This window comes from Amblyraja radiata, chromosome 25 (genome assembly GCF_010909765.2).
Source record: "Amblyraja radiata isolate CabotCenter1 chromosome 25, sAmbRad1.1.pri, whole genome shotgun sequence".
NCBI lineage: Eukaryota > Metazoa > Chordata > Chondrichthyes > Rajiformes > Rajidae > Amblyraja > Amblyraja radiata.
Window position 1 is genome coordinate 16,360,790 of NC_045980.1, and position 24,908 is coordinate 16,385,697.

Consider the following 24,908-nt stretch of genomic DNA (forward strand, 5'->3'; position numbering starts at 1 on the left):
CTGGCAAATTCATTTCACTTGCACTTTATGTGCTAGTGACGAATAAAACTGATTGATTGATTGATTGACCCAGATACTGGCTTCATGAAAGGACGTGAAATGCTGGAGTAACTCAGCTGGTCAGGCAGCATTTCTGGAGAACATGGATGGATGACATTTCAGGTCAGGAGCCTTCTTCAGACCGAAGGTTCGGAAGAAAGGTATTGACCAGAAACATCACCTGACCATGTTCTCCAGAGATGCTACCTAACCTGCTGAGTTACACTTTGTGTCCATTTGTGTATTAACCAGCATCTGTAGTTTTTGTTTCTCCATATTGGCTTCATGAACCTGCCACACAAAATGGGTACATTTGGAAGAATAAGCTGTTAGCCAAAAGAAAGGTCATTCAGTTTAGTTGACACACATTTTGAAATACAATTCCTTGCAGACCACATTGCACATCTAAAACAAATCATCCCATTCTGATATACTAATCAAAAGTTACTTTAAGTACCAAGTGCCATGTCACAAGATAATAAGAGCAATTTCTAACAGAGGACATTAATTTTTATTTAAAGGAAAAAACATGCATTTCATATACAATGATGCTCACAACTACAGTGTATACACTGTATACATTTCAATTAGTACTGCAAAATGTCATTTTACCTCTATTCTTTAAAAAAGACACAATACGGCTATCAAAACAGTTATTGCAAGAACGAGCTGGTGAGACAGCGTAGAGCATCACAGCTGTCAAAAAGATTTAATACAAACAATAAGTTATATGATCCACAATGTCTGTTGAAATTGGATTCAGCCGTGTACAAATTTAATTCTTGCATGGAGCACAAAGAGTTAGCCAGCACCAAAGATTGGAGCAAATCCAGGTCTTAATGACAAAGCAAAATTGGCAATAGATCAAATTGGCAATGGATCCGAGAATAATTTAGAGATACAGCATGGAAACAGAGCCTTCAGCCCACTGAGTCCAAGCCAATCATCCTATTTTCAAATCCTACTTTGGTGGATGTGGCCATTGGAAAAATATAGATTCAATGGAGAACTAAATCAAGATGTTTCAAGGTAAAAAATTACAGTAGTCAGTGTAAATTTCTAAACACAATTTTTTGAAATCTATCACTTGCTCTGCAATCCAGCTTCAGGATTCAAGCAGTTTAAATGTTTCATAGTCACCCTGCTTGGATTTTACAGCTTTCACAAAGACAATTAGAAAAATATTTCAGCATTTGGAGTTCAGCTTGGCCTTAATTCATGCAAACCTATACCCAAGACATTGGGCTCACTGTATAGATTTCATAAATTTGGAAAATTAAGTCTCAAATTGACATGTTTAATAAGTGACGTCACAACAGTCACACAAACTCAATCTGTTGTCACCATATCAGTTAACTGACTTGAATATACATTATGGAAGTGAAGAGTATTTCTATAAAGAAAATAGTACAATGCTGTACAATTATAATTGAAACACAACAAGTAATAACAGATATCTGACAAAGTATTTCCCTCTGTAATACGAAGCAATGATTACAATTCATTATAAAATCCAAGGTACCTGGTTAACAGAACCATGGATTCCAAACATGAGAAGTTCATTTGAAGAGGCCCGTGTGCTTTTCCTACTGCATGCCAAACCACTGTTCTTGATCTGCCCACTGTGCAGTCTCACTGTCACTCCCCTCCAGGTCTCCCTCTTCTCCACTACCTTCCATGTCATCCACATCCTCCTCTTGTGCTGCCTCGGTCTGACTTTCTTCCTTCTCCATCTTCTGCATGCCTTCTAAAGACTTCTGATCATTGGGATCCAAGCTGCAAAAGATAACGTGAGTTACTTCTAGAAGTAATACCTTCTGGATAAGAGATCAAGGCCCATTTCCATTCATTATGAAATTGTCAAAGTATGAGTGTGGAGAGAGGGAGAGATATGTTTATTGATTAGAATTCAAACATCTAGTCAAGAACAACAAAGAACAAAAATAACACATTTTAAATAAGGTACAATTTAGACTTTAAACTTTAGAGATACAGCATCGAAACAGGTCCTTCAGCCCACTGAGTCCGCACCATCCAGGAATCACCCTGCACACTAACACTATCCTACACATTAGGACAATTTTCAATTTTTACCAAAGCCAATTAACCTACAAACCTGTACGGCTTTGGAGCGTGGGAGGAAACTGAAGCACCTGGAGAAAACCCACACAGTCACAGGGAGAACGTGCAACCAAGAAACAAACAAATTTCAACTTGTATTAAAGGATAAATACATCATGAATGAAAAATCCTATTTTACTCCATACTCTTTACTACAACTGACAGTCAATTGCAATTCTTCTAAATTGCATAATCTGAAGGTATTTTGGACCAGGGCATGAAACCTCTATTTTAAACATGTGTCCTGCAAACAACAAAATATACTCATCCGAGGTTTGTTCACCACGCTCAAAGATGACCCAACTTCCCGAGAAGCAGCAGAGGAAGACGGATGTCACACATGTGCTCAAGCTGGACTGGTTTCAGAAAATGCACTTAATTCATTTGTGCTCAACTTCACTTACACTTTCTATAGACCTTTTTATTGGTTTATAAAAGTACAGGTGAAACAAGGAACTGCAGATGCTAGAATCTTGAGCAATATTGCGTACAGTTTTGGTCTCCTAATCTGAGGAAAGACATTCTTGCCATAGAGGGAGTACAGAGAAGGTTCACCAGACTGATTCCTGGGATGTCAGGACTTTCATATGAAGAAAGACTGGATAGACTCGGTTTGTACTCGCTAGAATTTAGAAGATTGAGGGGGGATCTTATAGAAACTTACAAAATTCTTAAGGGGTTGGACAGGCTAGATGCAGGAAGATTGTTCCCGATGTTGGGGAAGTCCAGAACAAGGGGTCACACTTTAAGGATAAGGGGGAAATCTTTTAGGACCGAGATGAGGAAAACTTTTTCCACACAGAGAGTGGCGAATCTCTGGAATTCTCTCCCGCAGAAGGTAGTTGAGGCCAGTTCATTGGCTATATTTAAGAGGGAGTTAGATGCGGCCCTTGTGGCTAAAGGGATCAGGGGGTATGGAGAGAAGGCAGGTACAGGATACTGAGTTGGATGATCAGCCATGATCATATTGAATGGCGGTGCAGGCTCGAAGGGCCGAATGGCCTACTCCTGCACCTATTTTCTATGTTTCTATGTAAAACATAAAAGTCTGGAATAAGTCAGTGGGTCAGGCAGCATCTGCGGTGAACATGGCTAGGTGATGTTTCAGATCAGACTGAAGAAGAGTCCAGAGCCAAAACGTCACCTATCCATGTTCTCCAGAGATGCTGACTGCCCCGCTGAGTTACTCCAGCACTTTTGTGTTTTGTTAAAAATACTGGTGTTTTGTTTTTTTTAAAAGGGGACACAGTGGCGCAGCTGGTATAGCTGCTGCCTCGCAGCACCAGACCCAGGTTCGACCCTGTCGACGGGTCTGTTTGTGGGGAGTTTGCACATTCTCCCAGAGACTGCGCGGGTTTCCTCCGGATGCTCCAGTTCCCCCTCACATGCCAAAGACGTGCGGGTTTGTAGGTTAATTGGCCTCTGTAAATTGCTATTAGTATGTAGGAAAGAGAAAGTGGGATAATATAGAGCCAGTGAGAACGGGTGATCGATGGGTGGCATGAACTCGGTCAGCTGGAGGGCGCGTTTCCATGCTGTATCCCTAAACTAAACAAACCAGTCGGCTGGCAAGACGCTGTGTACCTTAATGCAATGCTGTATTGGTCCATTGCTTCCTGGTAATCGCTTATAGCCACCAGAAAATCTCCAAGCATCCGATGCAGAATACAAACACTCTGGTTTGCCAACGCATTTCGCAGAAGAGCTATACCTTCTTCGTACTTCTGCTCACGACCTAAAAGAGAGTTGATAAGATTTGACTGGCAAACTAGTAAACGGCAAAGGTTAAAAATGCAAAATAAAAAGATTTATAGCAGATTCTTTATACCCTCCCTCCAGTTTCCCCGACACTGGGTGAGTGAGTCACCAGTTCTCAGGCTTGTGCAGTTCTCAAACAGACTGCAGGAGGTGCCGGGCTCCATTTGTTCTACTTTTTTTTTCCCATCTATGGAGAAGCATTTTGCTTTTGCTCTAACCTCTCTCCGATGGATCAAGTGAAAGGAAGAATCAACCATTTTATGAATTCGCAGACTTCCTGAGTCAATTGTTAGAAACTTGATTTTCTTTTTTTAAACAAAACAAAAATCAAGCCATAAAATCTTCCACCCGACTCAAAAATTACACATTTAGTTGATTAAAAACAATTATATTTTAACACAATGCTAGATATGACCAACATTGGTTAATTCAATCTATCCCTTCCTAGTTGCATGCCTCAACATAAAATAGTCCATAAGTTATAGGAGCAGAATTAGGCCATTCGGCCCATCGTCTACTTCGCCATTCAATCATGGCAGATCTATCCAGCTCAACACACTCCCAATTCCCCCTCAAAATATAGGTATTATAGGTGAAAAAAATAAGTTTTTATAAATGCTATTTAAGACAATACCAAGCCAGTTTAGATCTTTTTTAATATTAGTATTTGTATATCTATACACCTGTGACCCAAATGACCTTTTCCATTACATAGCAGCATTAAATTTAGCTGTTAGTTTTAAAGATACAGCAAGGAAACAGGCCCTTTGGCCCACTGAGTCAATGATGATCATTGATCACCCATTCACACTAATTCGATGTTATCCCACTTTCACATCCTCTCCCTACGCACTAGGAGCACCTTCTGTTTTAATCTCGGACCTATGTTGAAATCATATGCCTAGCAAAACCGCTTCTACTCCTGGGTCCAGCTAATACCTGCCGTGCTTTGTTCTACCTCTCTCCTCTCCCAGCTTTCTTGCCATCCCCCCCCTCCCCCCATCAGTATGAAGAAGGGTCTCGGCCTGAAACGTCACCTATCCTTGCTCGCCAGAGGTGCTGTCTGACCTGTTGAGATACTCCAGCACTTTGTGTCCTTAAATTTTTTTTTTTGATTTAAGTTTATTCCAAAATGCTCAATGAAGAATGGGGGATATTTAACCAGATTCCTGCCAACATTCTTTCCTACACATTTTGTCCCACCTACCAGTGTTTGGCCCATATCCTTCTAAACCTTTCCTATTCATGTACCTGTCCAAATGTCTCTTAAATGTCTCCTAAAAATCAATACATCTCTTTTCATCTGGTATTTACCTCACATTTAACCACTTGTATATATTCTTGTAATGAATGACACATTATACCACACACACACCGCAGCAGCTGATGGAGAAGTTGGAGCTATTGGGGGTTGATGCTGGCACATGTAACTGGGTCCTGAACTTTCTATCACAACGGCAGCAGACAGTCAGGGTGGGCAGTAGGACATCAAAAACCATAGCCGTGAGCACTGGCTCGCCCCAAGGCTGTGTCCTAAGCCCCCTGCTGTTTAGTCTGCTTACACATGACTGTACTGCTAGACTCAATAACAACTTCATCAACAAGTTCGCTGATGACACAACAGTGGTGGGTCTCATCAGTGACAATGATGAGTCGGCGTACAGGATGGAGGTGGAGCTGCTCACAGGATGGTGCAAATCCCACAACCTCATTCTCAACGTGGGAAAAACTAAGGAGATGGTGGTTGACTTCAGGAGGGCGGGAAAACAACACCATACACCTCTGCACATCGATGGAGCTGATGTGGAAAGGGTCAGCAGCGTGAAGTTCCTAGGACTCCACCTGTCAGATGACCTGATGTCCACAACCAACACCACAGCACTGGTCAAGAGCCCAGCAGCGACTACACCCTCTCCGAAGACTACGTAAAGCAGGTCTCCCCACTACACATCTACGAACTTTTTATAGGGGGACAATCGAGAGCACATTAACCAACGGCATCACTTCCTGGTTCGGGAGCTGCAAGGCGTACGAACGGCACCAACTTGACAGGATTGTGAAGACCGCCAGCAGGATTATTGGTGCTCCACTCCCTTTCTTGCTGGACATATACAGGAATAGATGTATCAACAGAGTCATCTCCATCATCAAAGACCCCTACCACCCATCGCATCACATATTCTCCATCCTGCCATCTGGGAAGAGGTACAGGAGCATTAGCTGCAAAACCAGCAGGATGCTCCTCAGCTTCTTCCCGCAGGCTATAAGACTGATAAACGGACTTAGCCCCCTGCCAAAGTATCGCGCACCAACCACCAACCTGGACACACTGCAGCAGCTGTCGATCGGAACGCCTGTTGATGTTTAGTAGAGAGTAGAGTGTTTAATTTAATTTGTTCATGATATATGTTTTTTATTTCTAGTTATTTGTTGTTATTTGTACTGCACACTGAATGGACACTGGTTGAGCAACGTTTTTTTGTTTCCTCTGGGTATGTGAGTACTCAGGAAAATGACAATAAAGATATACTGATACTGACACACGCATGGACAAAATGAAAGGAATTAAAGACATATCTTACTCAGAAGTTCTGCTTTTTTGACCACTGCTTTTAGATAGTCGGATTTCTGTGCCAGGGCTTTATCCAGAAGTGTTCTCGCCTTCTCTTGCGTCATTGGGTCTTCCAAGCAAACAGTGGCAAAAAGAGTCAAAGTCTGGGCATTTGGGCCCAGTGTTTTGAAGACATTATTTGCCATCACCATCGCCTCACGAATGCTGTTTGAAGCTAAATAGCATTCAACCAGTCCTGCAGTTAGAAAGTAAAAAATTATTGCATCCAAGAACACAGGAGAAATAGGAAAAAAAATCTTACAAAATTAAACTCCAAGATTATGATGGAACAAAGTTAATGCCTTGAAGACATAACCAGTTCTGTTTTTCAAATACAAATAAAATGTCAGCAGGTTTGGAGCGAGAAACAATATTTTTAATCAGTGACCACAGTAGAAATGGAAGAATTAGAGACATAATATAGAGCAAGAGTGCTAGATGGAATAAACAAAAGCAGAGATGTACAAGAATAGAAATTAGTAGAAGCTAACTAATAAAAAGGAATGTGAAGGAAGGAACAGCAGATGCTGGTTTAAACCGAAGATAGACACAAAATGCTGGAGTAACTTGGCGGGACAGGTAGCATGTCTGGAGAGAAAGAAATGGATGACGCTTCAGATCGGGACCCTTCTTCAGAAAGGAATAATGTGCAATGCAAGTGGATAACGAGGATTCTCTCGGACTTATACAGGTGTGCTGTAGAAAATATTCTGTCAGGATGCATCTTAGCCTGGTTGAGCAACTGCTCTGCTCTTGATTGCTGAACGTGCGGAGAGTGGTGAATGCAGCCCAGTCCATCACAGGCTTGTCACTTCCCACTTCCTTCCATCCAGTACATCCTCACAGTGCAGAGATGCCTGGCACACCGGTTAGTTCATTTCTCCCTTCTACCTCCTGGAAGACACAGGAGCTTGACAACTCAGACATTCAGATTTAAGAAAGCTTCGTCCCCACTGCCATCAGACTTATGAGTCGGCTACTTGTCCCTCACCACCTTCCCAGAGGTGCTGCTGCTTACTCTTACTTTTAACTCTACCTATAACCATATAACCATATAACAATTACAGCATGGAAACAGGCCATCTCGACCCTTCTAGTCCGTGCCGAACACGTATTCTCCCCTAGTCCCATATACCTGCGCTCAGACCATAACCCTCCATTCCTTTCCCGTCCATATAACTATCCAATTTATTTTTAAATGATAAAAACGAACCTGCCTCCACCACCTTCCCTGGAAGCTCATTCCACACAGCCACCACTCTCTGAGTAAAGAAGTTCCCCCTCATGTTACCCCTAAACTTCTGTCCCTTAATTCTCAAGTCATGTCCCCTTGTTTGAATCTTCCCTACTCTCAGTGGGAAAAGCTTATCCACGTCAACTCTGTCTATCCCTCTCATCATTTTAAAGACCTCTATCAAGTCCCCCCTTAACCTTCTGTGCTCCAAAGCATAAAGCCCTAACTTGTTCAACCTTTCTCTGTAACTTAGTTGCTGAAACCCAGGCAACATTCTAGTAAATCTCCTCTGTAATCTCTCTATTTTGTTGACATCCTTCCTATAATTAGGCGACCAAAATTGTACCCCATACTCCAGAATTGGTCTCACCAATGCCTTGTACAATTTTAACATTACATCCCAACTTCTATACTCAATGCTCTGATTTATAAAGGCCAGCACACCAAAAGCTTTCTTTACCACCCTATCTACATGAGATTCCACTTTCAGGGAACTGTGCACAGTTATTCCCAGATCCCTCTGTTCACCTGCATTCTTCAATTCCCTACCATTTACCATGTACGTCCTATTTTGATTTGTCCTGCCAAGATGTAGCACCTCACACTTATCAGCATTAAACTCCATCTGCCATCTTTCAGTCCACTCTTCCAACTGGCATAAATCTCTCTGTAGACTTTGAAAATCTACTTCATTATCCACAACCCCACCTACCTCATTCAGTTATCCCGTTATTGTACTTAAAAATGTATTTGCTCTACTTCAGATTGCACTAGTCTTTGCACCATTCTGTTGTTTTACACTTGTTGTACCTTGTACATATTTATCATTATCACGTATACCGTTTACTCTACGAGCTTCACATGAATAAGGAACTTAATTGTACCCCGGTGTATACGACAAATAAATCTGAATAATGCGAAAGAGTATTAAACAAAGTCCAAGACTAAATGGCAATAGCAGAGTTTATAATTGAAGTCAAAGTACAAGCCTAATCGTATAAGGAGGAACTGCTTTGCACTGGAATACTAGTTTACACCGAAGAAAGACACAAAATGCTAGAGGAACTCAGCAGGTCAGGCAGCATCTCTGGAGGAAAGGTATAGGTGACGAATCAGGTTGAGATCCTTCTCCACCGTACAAATTTCCTTTTTGTTTCCTCCTTCCCCTCCCATATCTTATACCTATTTAAATTTCTAATTTCCCAGCTCTGCTAAAAGGATATTAATCCTTTAACTGTCTCTCTCTCTCGCTCTGTACATTTGCTGTCCGATATGTTACATTTAAGCATTTGCTGTTTTAGTTTCAGCCACAGCATTTTAAACATTGCTTTTAAAGTTAGTGGTTTAAATTGGGACGAGACATTAAAAAAAAAATTTGGACAATAAGTTGAAAGGAAGATCTATGAGTATTCAGAACATCTGAATTGATCAGAAAATACCCAGTCAGTGACACCACGAACAAATCACATTAATTCTGGATTAGAAGTTGAGAACGTATTTTGCAAAGGTTATCAAGAACAAAATGCAGTTGGCGGAAGAAGTCACACCGAGGGAACGAGTCAAACAGTGAAAGAAAGTATTAAAAGGAAGGAAAATAACAAATTTGGGATTCTGGGCAGAAGTGGCAGGGTAACCAAAGTGGTTTAAGCTATCTATCCAACCTTCCCTTATAATGATAAGTTTGTTTTATTAGCAATACACTTAGTTATTTTTGCTTTGTAATTCCTATAAGATAATTAATTTTATTATTTAAAAGGCATGTTTATATTTTATATAAACTTTATCTCTCTATAAACAGGTTGAACACAGATTTTTCCAGCACTGGTTTTCTGGACCAACAGGTCACATGATAATGAAATGACAATACATCACTGGCCCGCTAATGACACCACTTCCAGGTCTCTAAAGCACCATGGAGTGCCAGAAACTTAAAACACACACCTGGATAGGAAAGGTTTAGAGGGATATGGGCCAAATACAGGTAGGTGGAACTAGTGTGACTGGGACATCTGGTTTGTGTGGTCAAGTTGGGCAAAGGGGCCTGTTTCTATGCTCTATGACACTATAACTAAGGATCAGATGACTGGTGGCAACATTTCAAATATCCAAGGCCACTGAATTGAAAAACTAACTGAAAAGCTGCAACTTCAATGCAGCAGAAGCCAACAGATCAAAATAATTCTGAGCTGTTCTACTTTTCATTACTTATGGGTTAAAAAAAACAAAAAAAAACATAATTTCCCTGGCTAAAATTTAAAGCAATCATACAGACGGAAGAATAAGTTAATACCCTTTATCATGTATATGTACACTGTGGTTGTCTCGATCGTAATCACATAGTCTTTCCACTAGCTGGTTAGCACGCAACAAAAGCATTTCACTGTACCTCGGTACATGTGACAATAAACGAAACTAAAAAAACCTAAGAAATAACTTGCCTTCATAGCAATCCATTCTGCAAGGGGAGAGACGCATGGCTTCTCTGAAGTGTATAATAGCTTCCTGGATTCTGCCCAAGGCTCGCAAAGCAGCACCTTTTAGCAGCAAGGCTTGCACACTGTTGCTATTCAATTGAATTGCTTTTGCTCCCAGATAAAGTGCACGTGAATATCGTTTGCTGTACAAACACTGATAACTGCAGAGACAGTAGGGCAGAGCAAAGTCAGAGATAACATTACCACCATTACTTCAGTGACTGTGGTAAACTATTCTTACCGTTAAAGTAGGAAATCAAGGGATGCTTGATACTTCCCACCAGTTGCAGTGCGGATGCTTGATTAGATTGTACAAATTAAGAGAACGCACGCCACTCGTGTCAAAATGGATCATTTCACAATTTTCTGCATTGCAGTCCATTTGCCAGATATTTGCCCACTCACCTAACCTTTGTGGGTTTCTTATATCCTCTTCATGAGTTATTTTCCTATCTATCTTTTAGTCATAAAAAAAATTAGTAACTACCACTGATTTTCCGGCACCATTGGTTCCAGAGGCTTTCTAGATTATCCTTTTTGCCAGGTTAATAGAGGTCAGGGCCTTTGAGGGGGGTCGAATGCTACCGGAGCAGCCACGTAGGCTGCTGAGGGGCCTATGAATGTGATTCAGAGTTTTCCAAATCTGGACTGGTTATCCGTTTGGATCAAGGCGTCTGCTTTTGTTCACACTGGTGATATTACATTACGCCCATTTAAGACGGAAGGAATTTCTTCTCTTGGAAGATTGTTAGACTTTGAACTTGTGTAATCACGAAAGCTATGGTGTCATGACCATCAAACGGGTGACTGCAGGCTGGTAAATGGGATCAGTGTAGGTAGTGATGGTCAGCATGGACATGGTCAGTCAAAAGGCCTGCTTCCACGCCCCATTGCTGTCAACTTACTTGGCATCAGAAAGTTTGGAGCGTGAAGAGAGGGAAGAAAGCTGTTATTTGTCCAAACCTTATTTGTTGCAAGAATTGGGGTTAGGCAAATGCAACGTGGTCTTGTGCAGCTCAGATCTAACACATAGATCAAGATGAATTGAGACCCTGCCCAAGATCTGCTAGAAAATGGAAAATCTGATAACTGCTCTTCATTTATCTCTACAACTGTCTAAACAAAGCACATTAAAATCTCTCTAGCAATGCTCAGAGCAATGAAGATCAAATTACCTGAAGAAAAATTACACTCTGTAGTAGAAACATAGAAAACAGGTACAGGAAGAGGCCATTTGGCCCTTCGAGCCAGCACCGTCATTCATTGTGATCATGGCTGATCGTCCCCTATCAATAACCCGTGCCTGCCTTCTCCCCATATCCATTGACTCCACTAGCCCCTAGAGCTCTATCATGGTTTCTATTAACCAGAAAAGAATGCTTTGTTTCATCTTGCAACAATAATAAAACTTTATACCTACCCCGAGACAACCCACGGTTCTGCATGCTGATCAGATATATTGAATAAACGTCCACCTAAATTTTCAACGTCCTCGAGTCGGCCCTCACCTGCTAGAAGATATCCATAGACATCCATTCCTGAAGTGGAGTAAATATTTGATAGCTTCTATTAGATAGTTTAAGATACACATCATGCTTGTTTAGCAATATTTCACATTTCAAAATGTTATGTTAAGCTGGAAAGAATGCAGAAAAGAATTAAGAAGGATGTTGTCAGGCCTTAGTTTAGTTTAGTTTATTGTCACGTGTATCAAGATAGAGTGAAAAGCTTTTGTTGCATGCTAACCAGTCAGCGGAAAGACTACATGATTACTATCGGGCCATCCACAGTGTAGATATATGATAAAGGGAATAACCCTTTGTGCCTGAGCTACAGGGGAGGATGAGCAGGATAGGACTTTATTCCTTAGAGCGCAGCAGGTTGAGGGATGATCTTATAGAAGTGTATAAAATCACAAGGGAAATAGATTTAAGGCGAGGGGAAAGATTTAAACCTGTGGTCAACTTTTTTCGCAGAGGGCAATGGGTATATGGAACGAGCTGCCAAAACTAGTAGTTGAGGCAGGTACAATGCAACATTTAAAAGACATTTGAACAGGTATATGGATAAGAAAAGTTAGGAAGGTTATGGCCAAATGCAAGCAGATGGGACTAACTTAAATGGGGCATCTTGGCCAGCATGGATGAGTTAGGCTGAAGGGCTTGTTTCATGCTATATGACTATTACTATAAATGCCCAGTAGCCATCCAAACATAATTCTGCTTAAAAATTTAAGAAATCCATCTTTCTTCTGAAACATAACATTATAAGTTCAAGTACCATGTCAGAAACTGAGCTCACAACAAATTCTAAACAAATCCGTTTTCCAATATAAAATAAGTGATGTGCAGATGATACCGTCTTCAGAATGAGTTACTCATCCATGATTTCAATTGCTCTGTGGTGGATGTAATAGATCTTATGGCACTCATTCAAAGAGCGTTTTAACCCTGGCATTCTGGCCAATATTCATCCCTCGAACAATATGTCTAAATAAAGGATTACATCAAATTGCTGCTCTGGGGAGATCGCAGTACAAATATTGTGAGTTATAATAACGGGCAAGTAAAAGTCACTATGTAAATGAAAAGGTCTTCTTTAAATACAGGCTAAATACCAATTTAATTCTCATCAAGTCTTCAAACATTTAGGCATCCTTTTTAAAGCAAAATTTAGAACTATAATTGTAAAGTGAAAAGCTAGTGATTACTCTACTGAAAATTCCAAATAAATTTGTATCTATTTCAGTGTTACTTACCCTTAATGATATATGGATCCAGCATCTGAGCTTGCTCAAACTTAAGGATGGCATTTTTGCTGTCACCCACTCGGAAATACAAGTCTGCAAGGCTTCCCATTAAATCCACGTTATCCCGCAATAATGATTTCTTCTCTAACGAGCTGTGAATGAAATGATTGTAGAAGTATGCTGTTAATTGTTGTGCAGTGATTAGAAAACTACACCTTTTGCAGAAAAGCCTTGCTAACATCCTTTCCAGAGAGGATCTCATGGGGATGATGCTCACTACATATAAAATTGCAGGCAGATTAAACCATGCCAATGTCCAACAGGCCCCATTTTGTTATTAAAACTGATAAATTAAAGTAAGTTTCCAGAAAAGGAATGCCCCTTTAAGTGGAGGTACAATAAATACCGATCAGCAGCACAACGTTTTAATACATATTCGTGCACTATGAGGTTCAGTCTCCTCACCAGATAGCATTGATAGCCCTGGTATTATCACCAGTGTGAACAAAAGCATACGCCTTGATCCAAACAGATAACCAGTCCAGATTCGGAATACTCTGAATCACATTCATAGTTAGAGATGCTACCTCCGCACCCTTCACAGAGAGGGATAGCAGACCTAGAGGAAAAGGACAGGAAAGAGAATTTATTAGTTTACTTTAGAGATACAACATGAAAACAGGACCTTCGGGCCACCGGGTTTATGCTAATCAATGATCACCCGTTACACTAGTTCCATGTCATCTCACTTTTTCATCCACTCTCTACGCACTAGGGGCAATTTACAGCAGCCATTTAACCTACAAACCTGTATGTTTTGGGGATGGGGAGGAAACTGGAGAACCCAGAGGAAACCCACATGGTCACAGGGAGAATTTGCAAACTCCACACAAACAGCACCACAAGGTCAGGATCGAACATTTTTAACCATTTGTAAATATGTTTTAAAAAAGGATATTTAAATAGCGATCATCTTATGATCCAGTATTTACTAACCTCAATACCTTATTTTTATGATTAAAGTAGCCCGATTAGGATAATTATTTTACCCTCAAGGTAGAAATATTTCTATGGATGAATTTCTTTAGTGTAGCTCTACTGGAAAATAGAGTGTTGATCAAAGTGTTTCTCCCAATTCAGCAACGGGCAAACACACCTCTTGCTCAACACCAGCCCTCAAACTTAGTCTTGCCACACCAAGGCAGGTGGTGATTACTTGCAGGATATGCACTGCAGACCTGGCAAGATGTGCAGCAACAAAGAGGCAGGGAGTTTGTATTAGGTTCCCAGCACAGCAGCACCATCTGTACTGTGTGTGTCTCTCTCTCTCTAAACAAAAGCTGTTATGATCAGTGCTTTCAGCACTGCTTCCGTTAGCTACCCTGGAAACAAATCCTTGGCACTAAATAAGGTACTATTACAATCAAACATAATCTCTAGGATAGACACAAAGTGCTGGAATAACTCAGCAGATCAGGTAGCATCTCTGAAGAATATGGATCCATGTTTTCCAGAGATGAAGTCCAGTTGTCTCCCTAATCACCACCTGCTGGTTTTCAGTTCCATTTCTCCCCAGCTTGTCAATTGTTCAAATAAACAATTATAGCCCATATTTAAAATCCTACCTAATATCGCATCCATAGCCAAGGGACACTGTCGTAGAACTTCTTTATAGCTGGTTACAGCTGATCTTTCCTGCCCTGCCTTCTTATACAGATTGGCCAACATCATGTTAATCTATTACATAGAGAAAAAATAAGTAGATAATAAATATAATTTGCTCTCTGGAATAATTCCAGATAAAGCAATGCAAAAATTACATAAAAGTACCAATATTTAAAAGTCCAATACACAATAAGTCAACAACTAAACCATGTTAAAAATGAAATAGGAAGTTAAATCGACCTTGCTTCTGGCTTCAATATTTTTTTTTTTTAAAGAAAAACTAAATTAAAAAAAATTGCAAAATCATTTTTTTTAAACTGTTCATTAGCAACTGTAACTGTAGTTCCAAATTACAGAAAGCTAAACAAAGCATTTTAACACAATATTATAGAAAGAAAATACTTCCACTGTGTTTTAAAAAAAAGGATATCTTAAGGTAATTAAAAATAAGTTGCAAATGTGGGGAAAATTCTGCTTGTAACATTTTACTCAAATTGCACAAACTTTAATATAAAATGACTAATCAATGTTAACCTTTGGAGTGCGCTGCCTGGTGGGAATAGTGTCCAGTATTGCAACTGCATCTCTTTCTTGACGGAGCATTGTATAACATTCAGCCATTTTATATTTAACTTCGATCTCCGATGGCAGACACTAGAATACAAGTAAAGATGTTATATACAATTCATTTATTTCTTCTACAATTTACATGATCTCCAGCTATAACAATTACTGTACAGATCTGAATACACAGTGCGGTAGAAAACCCTCTACTCCTCATTGTGAAGGATATACAGTGCCCAGCATAATGTTTGGGACAAAGACCCATCATTTATTTGAATGAATCCAAATTTTGTAGAACAAATCTTTTTATTATTATTAATATGATTTTGTTCATTTTTATTATTTTTATTTTAATCTTAAAATGAACGTATTTAAAATACCAAAGAGTAAAAGAAGATTCAACAAAATAATCCTCCCCAACTGATGGCCACAATTAATACAATAGTAAGTCATGAGGGCTATTTTAACAAAAATAATGTACATTTTGAAGTATATCTAATTGAAGTTTCTTGGATGCGGCCTTATTAGATTACAGCTAACTTAATGCGGCATTCCAACATGAAAAGGTTCCCCACCCCTGCTCCTGTCTTTCCATCACCTTTGGAAACTTTTATTGTCGTTTATCAACATGAGGACCAAAGTTGTGCCAATGAAAGTCAAAGAAACCATTATGAGACTGAGAAACAAGAATAAAATTGTTAGAGACATCAGCAAAACCTTATGCTTACCAAAATCAACTGTTTGGAACATCATTAAGAAGAAAGAGAACACTGGTGAGCTTACTAATCGCAAAGGGACTGGCAAGCCAAGGAAGACCTCCACAGCTGATGACAGAAGAATTGTCTCTATAATAAAGAAAAATCGCCAAACACCTGTCCGACAGATCAGAAACACTCTTCAGGAGTCAAGTGTGGATTTGTCAATGCCCACTGTCCGCAGAAGGCGTTATGAACAGAAATACAGAGGCTACACTGCAAGATGCAAACCTTTTAGCCGCAAAAATAAGATGGCCAGGCTACAGTTTGCCAAGAAGTAGTTAAAAGAGCAACCACTGTTCTGGAAAAAGGTCTTGTAGACAGATGAGACGAAGATTAACATATCTGAGTGACTGAAGGAGCAAAGTATGGAGGAGAGAAGGAACTGCCCAAGATCCAAAGCATACCACCTCATCTGTGAAACACGGTGGTAGGGATGTTATGGCGTGGGCATGTATGGCTGCTGAAAGTACTGGCTCACTTATCTTCATTGATGATACAACTGCTGATGGTAGAAGCATAATGAATTCTGAAGGGTATATACACATCATATCCGCTGAAGTTCAAATAAATGCCTCAAAACTCATTGGCCAGCAGCTCAGTCTACAGCAAGACAATGATCCCAAACATACTGCTAAAGAAACAAAGCAGTTTTTCAAAGCTAAAAAATGGTCAATTCTTGAGTGGCCAAGTCAACCACTGAACCCAACTGTACATGCTTTTTCTATGCTAAAGAGAAAAATGAAGGGGACTAGCCCCCAAAACAAGCAAAAGCTAAAGATGGCTGCAATACAGGCCTGGCATTGCATCACCAGAGAAGCCACCCAGCAACTGGTGATGACCATGAATCGCAGACTTCAAGCAGTCATTGCATGCAAAGGATATGCAACAAAATATTAAACATGACTACTTTCATTGACATGATATTGCTGTGCCCCAAACATTATGGTGCCCTTAAATGGGGGGTGACTATGTATAAACACTGCTGTCATTTCTACGTGGTGAAACCAAAATGTATAAAAATGGCATTTATTAAAATCTGTCAAAGTGCACTTTAACCACATGTGATTTTTTCTATTACAAATCTCAAATTGTGGAGTACAGAGGCAAATAAATAAATGATGGATCTTTGCCCTAAACATTATGGAGGGCACTGTATTGCCTCTATATTATTTTCTAAATAATGTGGAAAGTTTTGTGAAAATTGCAGTTGCATCCAATACATTTTCAGATCAACAAACAAAATGCAGTAGGCATTATTGACATGATGTGCCTGCACATTCATATTGCTGACCACTTAATTATAAAACATTGTTGCCATGGATTTCCATTTTTATATACATTCAATTCAACTGCACCTATCATTCAAAATAATTGTTAAAAATGGACAAGAGAAATTTTGAGTGCCCAACATATTATAATGTTGGATTTCTAGTGCACTGAACAGAGAAGCAAGCCTATTTTATAAGCCTTAAGGGCCTGTCCCACTTTCACGACCTCTGCCGCGTTTGCCCTTGACTCATACTCGCAGCATGGTCATCGGTAGGTCATAGCAGGCCGTGATGCTAGTCGTAGGTACTCGTGGCATCAAGTAGGCCGGGGCGTATTTCTAGCCTGATGAAAAATGTCCACGAGTAAAAAAGGTCGTGAAAGTGGGACAGGCCCTTTAGTTTGCTACCAACGCCATGACTCCAAGTTTGTAAATGTGGTTTAACGAATAAAAGCTTCTCCTTTTAGTACCAGCACAATTTAATCTATACAGGCATTTCTGCTAAAACACGATGGTTGCAATCCTAAGAAACTGTGTTCGACAAAATAGCATTATAACAAATTGATTCAAGGGGGAAAGGGGGCTGGGGCAATAAAGTTTCAGACATGCAATCTTCCTACAGGATTTTCAAAAATTAAGGCCTTTCCAATAACAAGTTTATTTTTGTTACTGCTAACAATAGTTTAGCAGAGTATCATTGCACGTTTCAATAGAAGCCTGTGACTGTGGCACACAGACCCAGACAATGCCACACCTACTGTAATGTCCATTGCTGGATAATCCATGTACTATTGCAGACCTTGCACTTAACACTCCAATAGCACAACGATGTGTACAGCAGTGGCGAGCCACTATATAGCATGAAGACACGAAAGAAGAAGAATAGAAGCCATTATCGTCAATTTCAATGGCCACCAGGGCCAAAGTTTACAAGGATAAGGTAAAAGTTTATGCAAGTATATAGAAGGAAAAAGATTAGTGAAGATAAATGTAGTTCTTCATCGTCAAAAATAGGAAGATGTATAATGAGGAACAAAAATTGGAAAGCGATTAAACAAATACCTTGGTTCTGTCTTCCCATAAGAGATAAATAATGTCAGAAGTGCTAGGAAACAAAGTTAACAGAACATCGCAAGAAAAGGAACTTCCACCCACAATGTCTGTGCCGACCATGATGCTAAACTGCACTGGTCCCATCTGTCTGCTCAGAAGATAGGCATGTCTCGAATTGTCCACTTTCACAGATGTACTGTAGAAAACATCCCCTCAGGATGATCACAGCTTGGTTTGGCAATAGCTCTGCCCAAAATTGCAGGAAATTGCAAAGTGTTGTGAAGTCCAGTCCAAGGTGCAAACCAGCCCCTCTCTTACACCCCCAACATCAACTCAATCTGCAAGTCGCCCTGCATGATGTTGAATTATTAAATGCCCTATTAACCATTTCCATAATGCAGGTAGTTTTGCCCCAATGTGTGTTTTCATAAGACAAATTGGGGTCAAGGAAAGAGCGTTCACGTCGCGGCCCTGTTTCCACCAATCTTTCCACCACCACGCACAAGAAGCACAAGAAGCGACAAGACAGACACCATTGTATGCAGATGCCGAGAGGTGTGTTCAGCTCTGGCTGAACAACTTCTAATCCTGTGTGTGGACTCGATAAGAAGAAGATAAGACAAATTGATTACAACATGATTTCTATCAGGCATTAAAGAACCATTGAAAAGTTACTTTGGAAATTGACAAGCAGTTAAGAAAGCGGTTTTGTAGAAAAAGTCGAAGGGAAATAAACTGTGATCATCTAAATCGGACACCATTGTCTCTTAAGAACACAGTCTGTCAGTTTCACTGTGGGTGGTCATTGAAAATGACAAGAATCACTTCTATTGACACACGTGCAATGATACTTTATTAACAGTTTTCACAATTGTTTGTTTGACCAAGAATCAAACAATAGCTCTTTTTTTAAATAAACTTACAAAAATGCTCATAAGATGAACTCCAATCACAGGGTTTGAAACAGTACCTGCTGTTCCACACACCACAATTAACTAGACAGTTGTTAGAGGAATGTAATTAGTCTGTTCCAAAACAGGTCATTTTGTTGTGATTAAAAGGAAGCACCATTGCGTAAAAAACACGATTTTAGCTGAAATTGTTTTATATCATTCATTGGTAGTCAACAAATTGAAAAGCCGTTTCAGATAGTAATCAGCAATGTTCATGGATTATCTCTTTCTGCTAATGGGACCTCCCTTTACCTTTCTTAACATTGCTAAAAGGGCGGCACAGTCACGCTGCTGGTAGAGCTGCTGGCTCACAATGCCAGAGACCCTGGTTTAATCTCCACCTCGGGTGCTATCTGTGTGGAGTTCGCATGTACTCCCTGTGCCCATGTGAGCTTCCTCTGGGTGCTCCGTTTCCACCCACACCCCAAAGATATGTGGGGTTTGCAGGTTAATTGGCGTGTATATATTGCCGCAAGTGTGTAGGGAGTGGATGAGAACATTTAGTGTGAACAGGTGATCAAAGGTTGGCGTGGAATTGGTGGGCCGAAGGGCATGTCTCTATGCTGTATCTCCAAACTAAATTTGCCCAGAGTACATCTAAAAAATTTGAAATCATACTAAATAAAATCTTTTTAAATTCTTCTTCTTTACACATTACCTGTGTTTGTGGTGTTGATGGGGCGCTTCCACCAGCTGGTCTCACTTTTGTAGTTTTAGTCAGCGCCTTCTTCTGCTGCAAGGCGATTTTGTATTTAGATTCAGCATTACGATACTCCTTATCATGAAAGAGAGAATCGGCATGGTAGACAAGGAGCTGGTACTTCTGCACAGGAGAGAAGAATTCTCTAAAAGCAAAGCGCAAACATGGAGAATTAGAACATCGGTAACGCCTTCTCCAACCTTCATTCGATTGACATTTCTGATGTAGTACGGAGAAAGTAGCTGCTCACCAAGATCACAACTGCTTACAATCACATTGTTCCAGATAACCAAATTAGTTTCTCAATCCCAATGTCATCTTTTCATTTCAGGTAAGATTAGAACGGGGCACAATTTTTGCAAACATTAGCCTAACTTCCACTTCAACATTCCAGCACACACAATTGTGAGAAGTCCAAAGGACAGATAAATGGACAGACAAAAAAAGACAACTGTTAACTGCAAAATGTGAAGTATAGAGTAATAGAGTCAAATAGTCATTCAGCTTAAAAATAAGGCCCCTCAGCCCAGTTCGTCCATGTGGACCAAGATGCCCCATCTAAACTTGTGCTATTTGCTCACCTTTGGCCCATATCAGTCTAAACCTTTCCTATCCATTTTATTGAACAACAGAAGTGAAAACTGATCATGTTACAAAAGCAGAACTGTGCAGTGCAGCATGGATATGCAGCTAAACACTGCTTCAGTAGAAAGGATCCCAGAAAACATCACAGCAAAGGCTAACAAATTTAAAAGCATCGAATGCTGCTCCACCTATTCTGTTTTTTAAAACCCCCAAATGCTTTTGAAATCAAAGCATGGAAGCAGCTCATGTGGAGGATCAGATGTTTTTTTATGAATGGGAGTTTCTAGCTTCTATTACTTTAGGGAATGAAGTCTAACTTGGAAAGTGTAGGTCCATGACTAGTACAAGTTGTAGGCAAGCTGCAGCAAACCACCAGCGCGTGGTTACAGGGAGTGATTTTGTGACCATTTTATGATAGTATTTGGCTACTTTCAGGGATCTTTCACCATGGCATCAGAACACAGGGGGCCTGCTTCACTAACCTGGTTATGCTCTTTCTGAAGACCAGACTGACGATAGTCCTGCATATCTTGATTTCCAATAAGTGTTCCGATAAAGCTAATGGAAAGAATTATATGGGATGACAGGACATATTATGCTAAATAATGAACTATTTTTAATACTTCAAGCAGGTGGCTATGAATTAACAGAACTAAGCTAAACTCACTTTTAATTATGAGTGGAGTTACAGAAAGTTCTGGGACCACTGCCCTTTCACATTTTCAGTAATGGCTTAGAATGTTTTAAATCTGCTGATGATGTTAAAATGTTAGTGATTTAGTCCTAAGCAAAACATTACAGGGCATTTTGATCAGGCAAATTACTCTGCTTTTGTCTGTATGAGCACTGTGTGCCACACAGGGTGTTATTGAACCCACATGTGGCAGGCATTGGCGAATAAAGACAAAAGCAGTGTTTTGGGGGTATGGAAAGCTCAAGCTACATTTTGAACATTGAAATGTATCTATTCAAAAGGGGAATATATTTTGTAAAATATATATTTATTTTAAATACAGAGAGTGGCTCCAACAGTCAGGGTTGGTAGTTGAGGCAGATATGACAGTGGCATTTAGGAGGCTTTTGCACAGACATATAGATAGGCAAGGAATGGAGAGATGTAGATTATGCACAGGTCAATGAAATGGTCTTAGCTGCATATTCGGCACAGACATTGTGTGCCGAAAGGCCTGTCCATGTGTTGTACTGTTCTATCCTGAAGATAATGGCATTTCAAAATAATAAATGTTTTGATATACGAAAAGAATTGGATTGTTAGATAGGGTCTAAAGAGTAATGCATTTACAGTAGTTGCTTCTCCTCCTTATTCTGAAGAAGTCCCTTGGAGTGGAGGATGATTTGCTTCCAATAGGGCTTTATGATTTTGAGGGGGCTAATGGGAGAACAGCAGACTCTTGCACATATGAGGTTGATCAGATAGGCGGCTGGATAATTAAGGAAGTACCTTCCCCCCCCCTCCTCCCCCTCCTTATGTGAAGCCTTTGTGTGCTCCTAATGCATGGCTTTCTCAATACCATTGCGAATGCTGCTTCTCCATTGAGTGGTCGTGGGCTTGAGGTTGCCAAGAGTCAGCAAGGACACTACACAACGCTTTGATAAACCTATTCTTGGAATTGTATCCAGGAAATGCTTACTGATATACAGAATCTGGAAAATATGCAGGGTAGTATAACCTAAGGATATCCAGCCTGGAGTCATAAAGCCAGATAGCACAGAATGCTTTGGACAGACCATGTTTACCTTTTAAATGAAAGATTTGACTGGGTCAAGCTGAATAAGTGACTTGAGATAGGTAGGCGTGGAGGCCACAGAGACATGCAAATAAGATCCTTGGCTGTGAATTAGGTAACGAGCAAATACTTTCCCTCAAAGTTATCACTGTCTGGATATTGATTTCTGAAACTTCAGGGCAAGGCTTTCCTTGCATTGAATCAAAAGAGATAGGGCAATTTCGAGAGAAAATGAACGTAGTATTGGAATTAAGCTATTTGTTGCAATTAATGGTTAAAGTCTTGGAGTTTAACGTGATTATCCTACATATTTAATGAACATCCCGGAGTTCAAATTCCATATGATTTTTACAATTCCATGGAGAATGCACTATTAAGGATGGATCATAAGGCATAGGAATAGAATTAAGCCATTAAGCCTATCGGGTTTACTCTGCCATTCAATATTGGCATCTATTTTTCTTTATCAACCCCAATCTCCTGCTTTCTCCCCATAACACCTATACTAATCAGGAATCGGTCAATCTCCGCCATAACAATATCCATTGACATGGCCTCCACAGCCATCTGTGACAATGAACTGCACAGATTTGCCAACATCTGACTAGAGATATTTCTCCTCATGTCCCTTCCAAAGATACGTTCTTTTATTCTGAGGCTATTGCCTCTGGATGGAGATTCTCCCACTAGTGGATCGGGCAGCATCTCTTGATCCATGTTCTCCAGAGATGCTGCCTGACCCACCAAATTACTCCAGCACTTTCTGGTCATATTTAGCATACTTGTCTGACAAATGCATTGCTATCTGAATAATGACTTATTTTTCCATTTGCACAGATATCCCCTTTCTCTAAACATTCCCATTTCTTTACAGACATGTCTGTCCTTTACATGAATAGTACAGGTCATAACTGTCATTTCCTCCGAGACGTGTTGCTCGATCTCCAATTCCATGAGCTGCCTCTAAAGCTTCTGATCTGCGCAAGACCATAAATTGGCATTTAGTTCCCTCAATGAATACCCACTGCTGTGGGAAAACGATAAAACCATCAATAAATTAAATGTGAGGATACTATTGAAAACAGATTCAGCAGGAAAGGAACAGTGAACACTGCACTTGGTCAGCCAAAGTAAAAGAGGCAGGAAGATCTCTGCTATGTGCTCAACACAAAGAGCCTGGGAGTATACGGTTTTGCTGTGATCATAAGGAAGAAAATTTATAATTAATTTAAATCATCCCATTTCTCAGAGTTTGGTGATTTTTTCCTTTACATACTCTTAATATTTTGCGTAAACCATTTGCAGTTATTTTTCTTTATCCAGATAATGTTGACTACATCAGATTCATAGAGCACTGAAACAGGCCCTTCTGCCTAACTTGTCTGTCGACCATCTATGTGTTGGAAGGAACTGCAGATGCTGGTTTACACCGAAGATAGACACAAAATGTTGGAGTAACTCAGGACTCTGGAGAGAAGGAATGGATGACGTTTCAGGTCAAGACCCTTCTTCAGAATGATAACAAATGTTGTTATAGTACTAAGCAGCTCATTCCATATACCCACTACCCTCCGAGTGGAAAATGTTGCCCCTCAGAATTCTACTAAATCTTTCCACTCTCATCTTAAACCAATGTCCTCTAGTTCTGTATTTCTCTACCCTAGGGAATCAGTGTTGCAGAGTAGTCAGGTGTGCTACGAGTGTATCAGTAGACACTACCTAATTACAAACATTGTTTGGAGGTATGTGAAATGACAAGTAAGAATTTAATTGTTGCGTTATCAGTACATAGACAATTAAACATTCTTGACATTGTCTTTGGAATTGTTACATCACAATGTTGAGAACCATATTCTTTACTATGTATATTTCCCTTTGCTATACCTTTTGTACTTGGCTATTCACGTATAGTATGATCTGATCTGTTTGGATAGCATGCAAAACAAAGCTTTTCACTGCACCTCAGTGCGTGACAATAATAAAGCTAAAACTAATGCAAAGTGTGTAAGAATGACTGCAGATGTTGGTTTAAACCGAAGATAGACACAAACTAATGCAAAGGACCATTTAACTCAGAGAGAACGTTATATTTCTGCTTCACGGGACAGATTTGACACAAGAGTTGCAGGACAGCCCGGGGAAAGTTGGGTGTACCCACAGACAAGTTGGATAGGGCTGGAATGGGCCGGTTATCACTCACGGGTTGTTGTCGCTCATGGTGAGTAACAAGCTGCTGAGCAGCCTGACGTTGGAGTAGAGGCCGGCGGCCACCATGTCGCGGACGTGGTCGATAACGTTCATCTTGTTGCCGGAGCCGAACGCGAGCGGCCTCAAAAATGGCGCTGGGGGCCTTCCTGCAACCTCCAGCTGCCCGGCCCGCGCCCGTTAGATCCACTCACTAAATATGCCTGAAAAAAAAATTAGCTGAGCGAGATCTGTAGATTGAAAGACAAATACCATCTCATGGCGGCGGTTGTCATGCATCGAGATATTTAATGATTTGAAAGCGCGGCGTATAGGTTAAGGTAGAGGCGCAGCGCGGGCAGACTGCGCATGTGCTGCGCTCCTGTTGCCGGGCGTACTGCGCATGTGCGGCACGTTGTTGCTAGGCGGGGGCCGTTGCTAGGCC

General features: G+C 40.4%; 1 protein-coding gene across 2 annotated transcripts; it reads right to left on the bottom strand.

Annotated features, from left to right (window-relative positions):
- Positions 1 to 379: 379 nt before the first annotated feature.
- Positions 380 to 24,854, bottom strand: anapc7 (anaphase promoting complex subunit 7). 2 transcript variants are annotated; one of them, XM_033043271.1, is made up of 11 exons: positions 24,480 to 24,854; positions 19,905 to 20,091; positions 15,186 to 15,305; positions 14,612 to 14,723; positions 13,452 to 13,605; positions 12,996 to 13,138; positions 11,658 to 11,775; positions 10,202 to 10,398; positions 6,501 to 6,725; positions 3,745 to 3,895; positions 380 to 1,815 (listed from the first exon to the last, which is right to left on the bottom strand). In XM_033043271.1, the coding sequence occupies exons 1-11, from the start codon at positions 24,578 to 24,580 to the stop codon at positions 1,626 to 1,628; spliced, it is 1,698 nt and encodes a 565-aa protein (XP_032899162.1). In that variant the 5' UTR covers positions 24,581 to 24,854; the 3' UTR covers positions 380 to 1,625. The 2 variants fall into 2 exon arrangements, with proteins under 2 accessions (XP_032899162.1, XP_032899163.1); XM_033043272.1 differs by having other exon boundaries at positions 24,737 to 24,825.
- Positions 24,855 to 24,908: the final 54 nt, after the last annotated feature.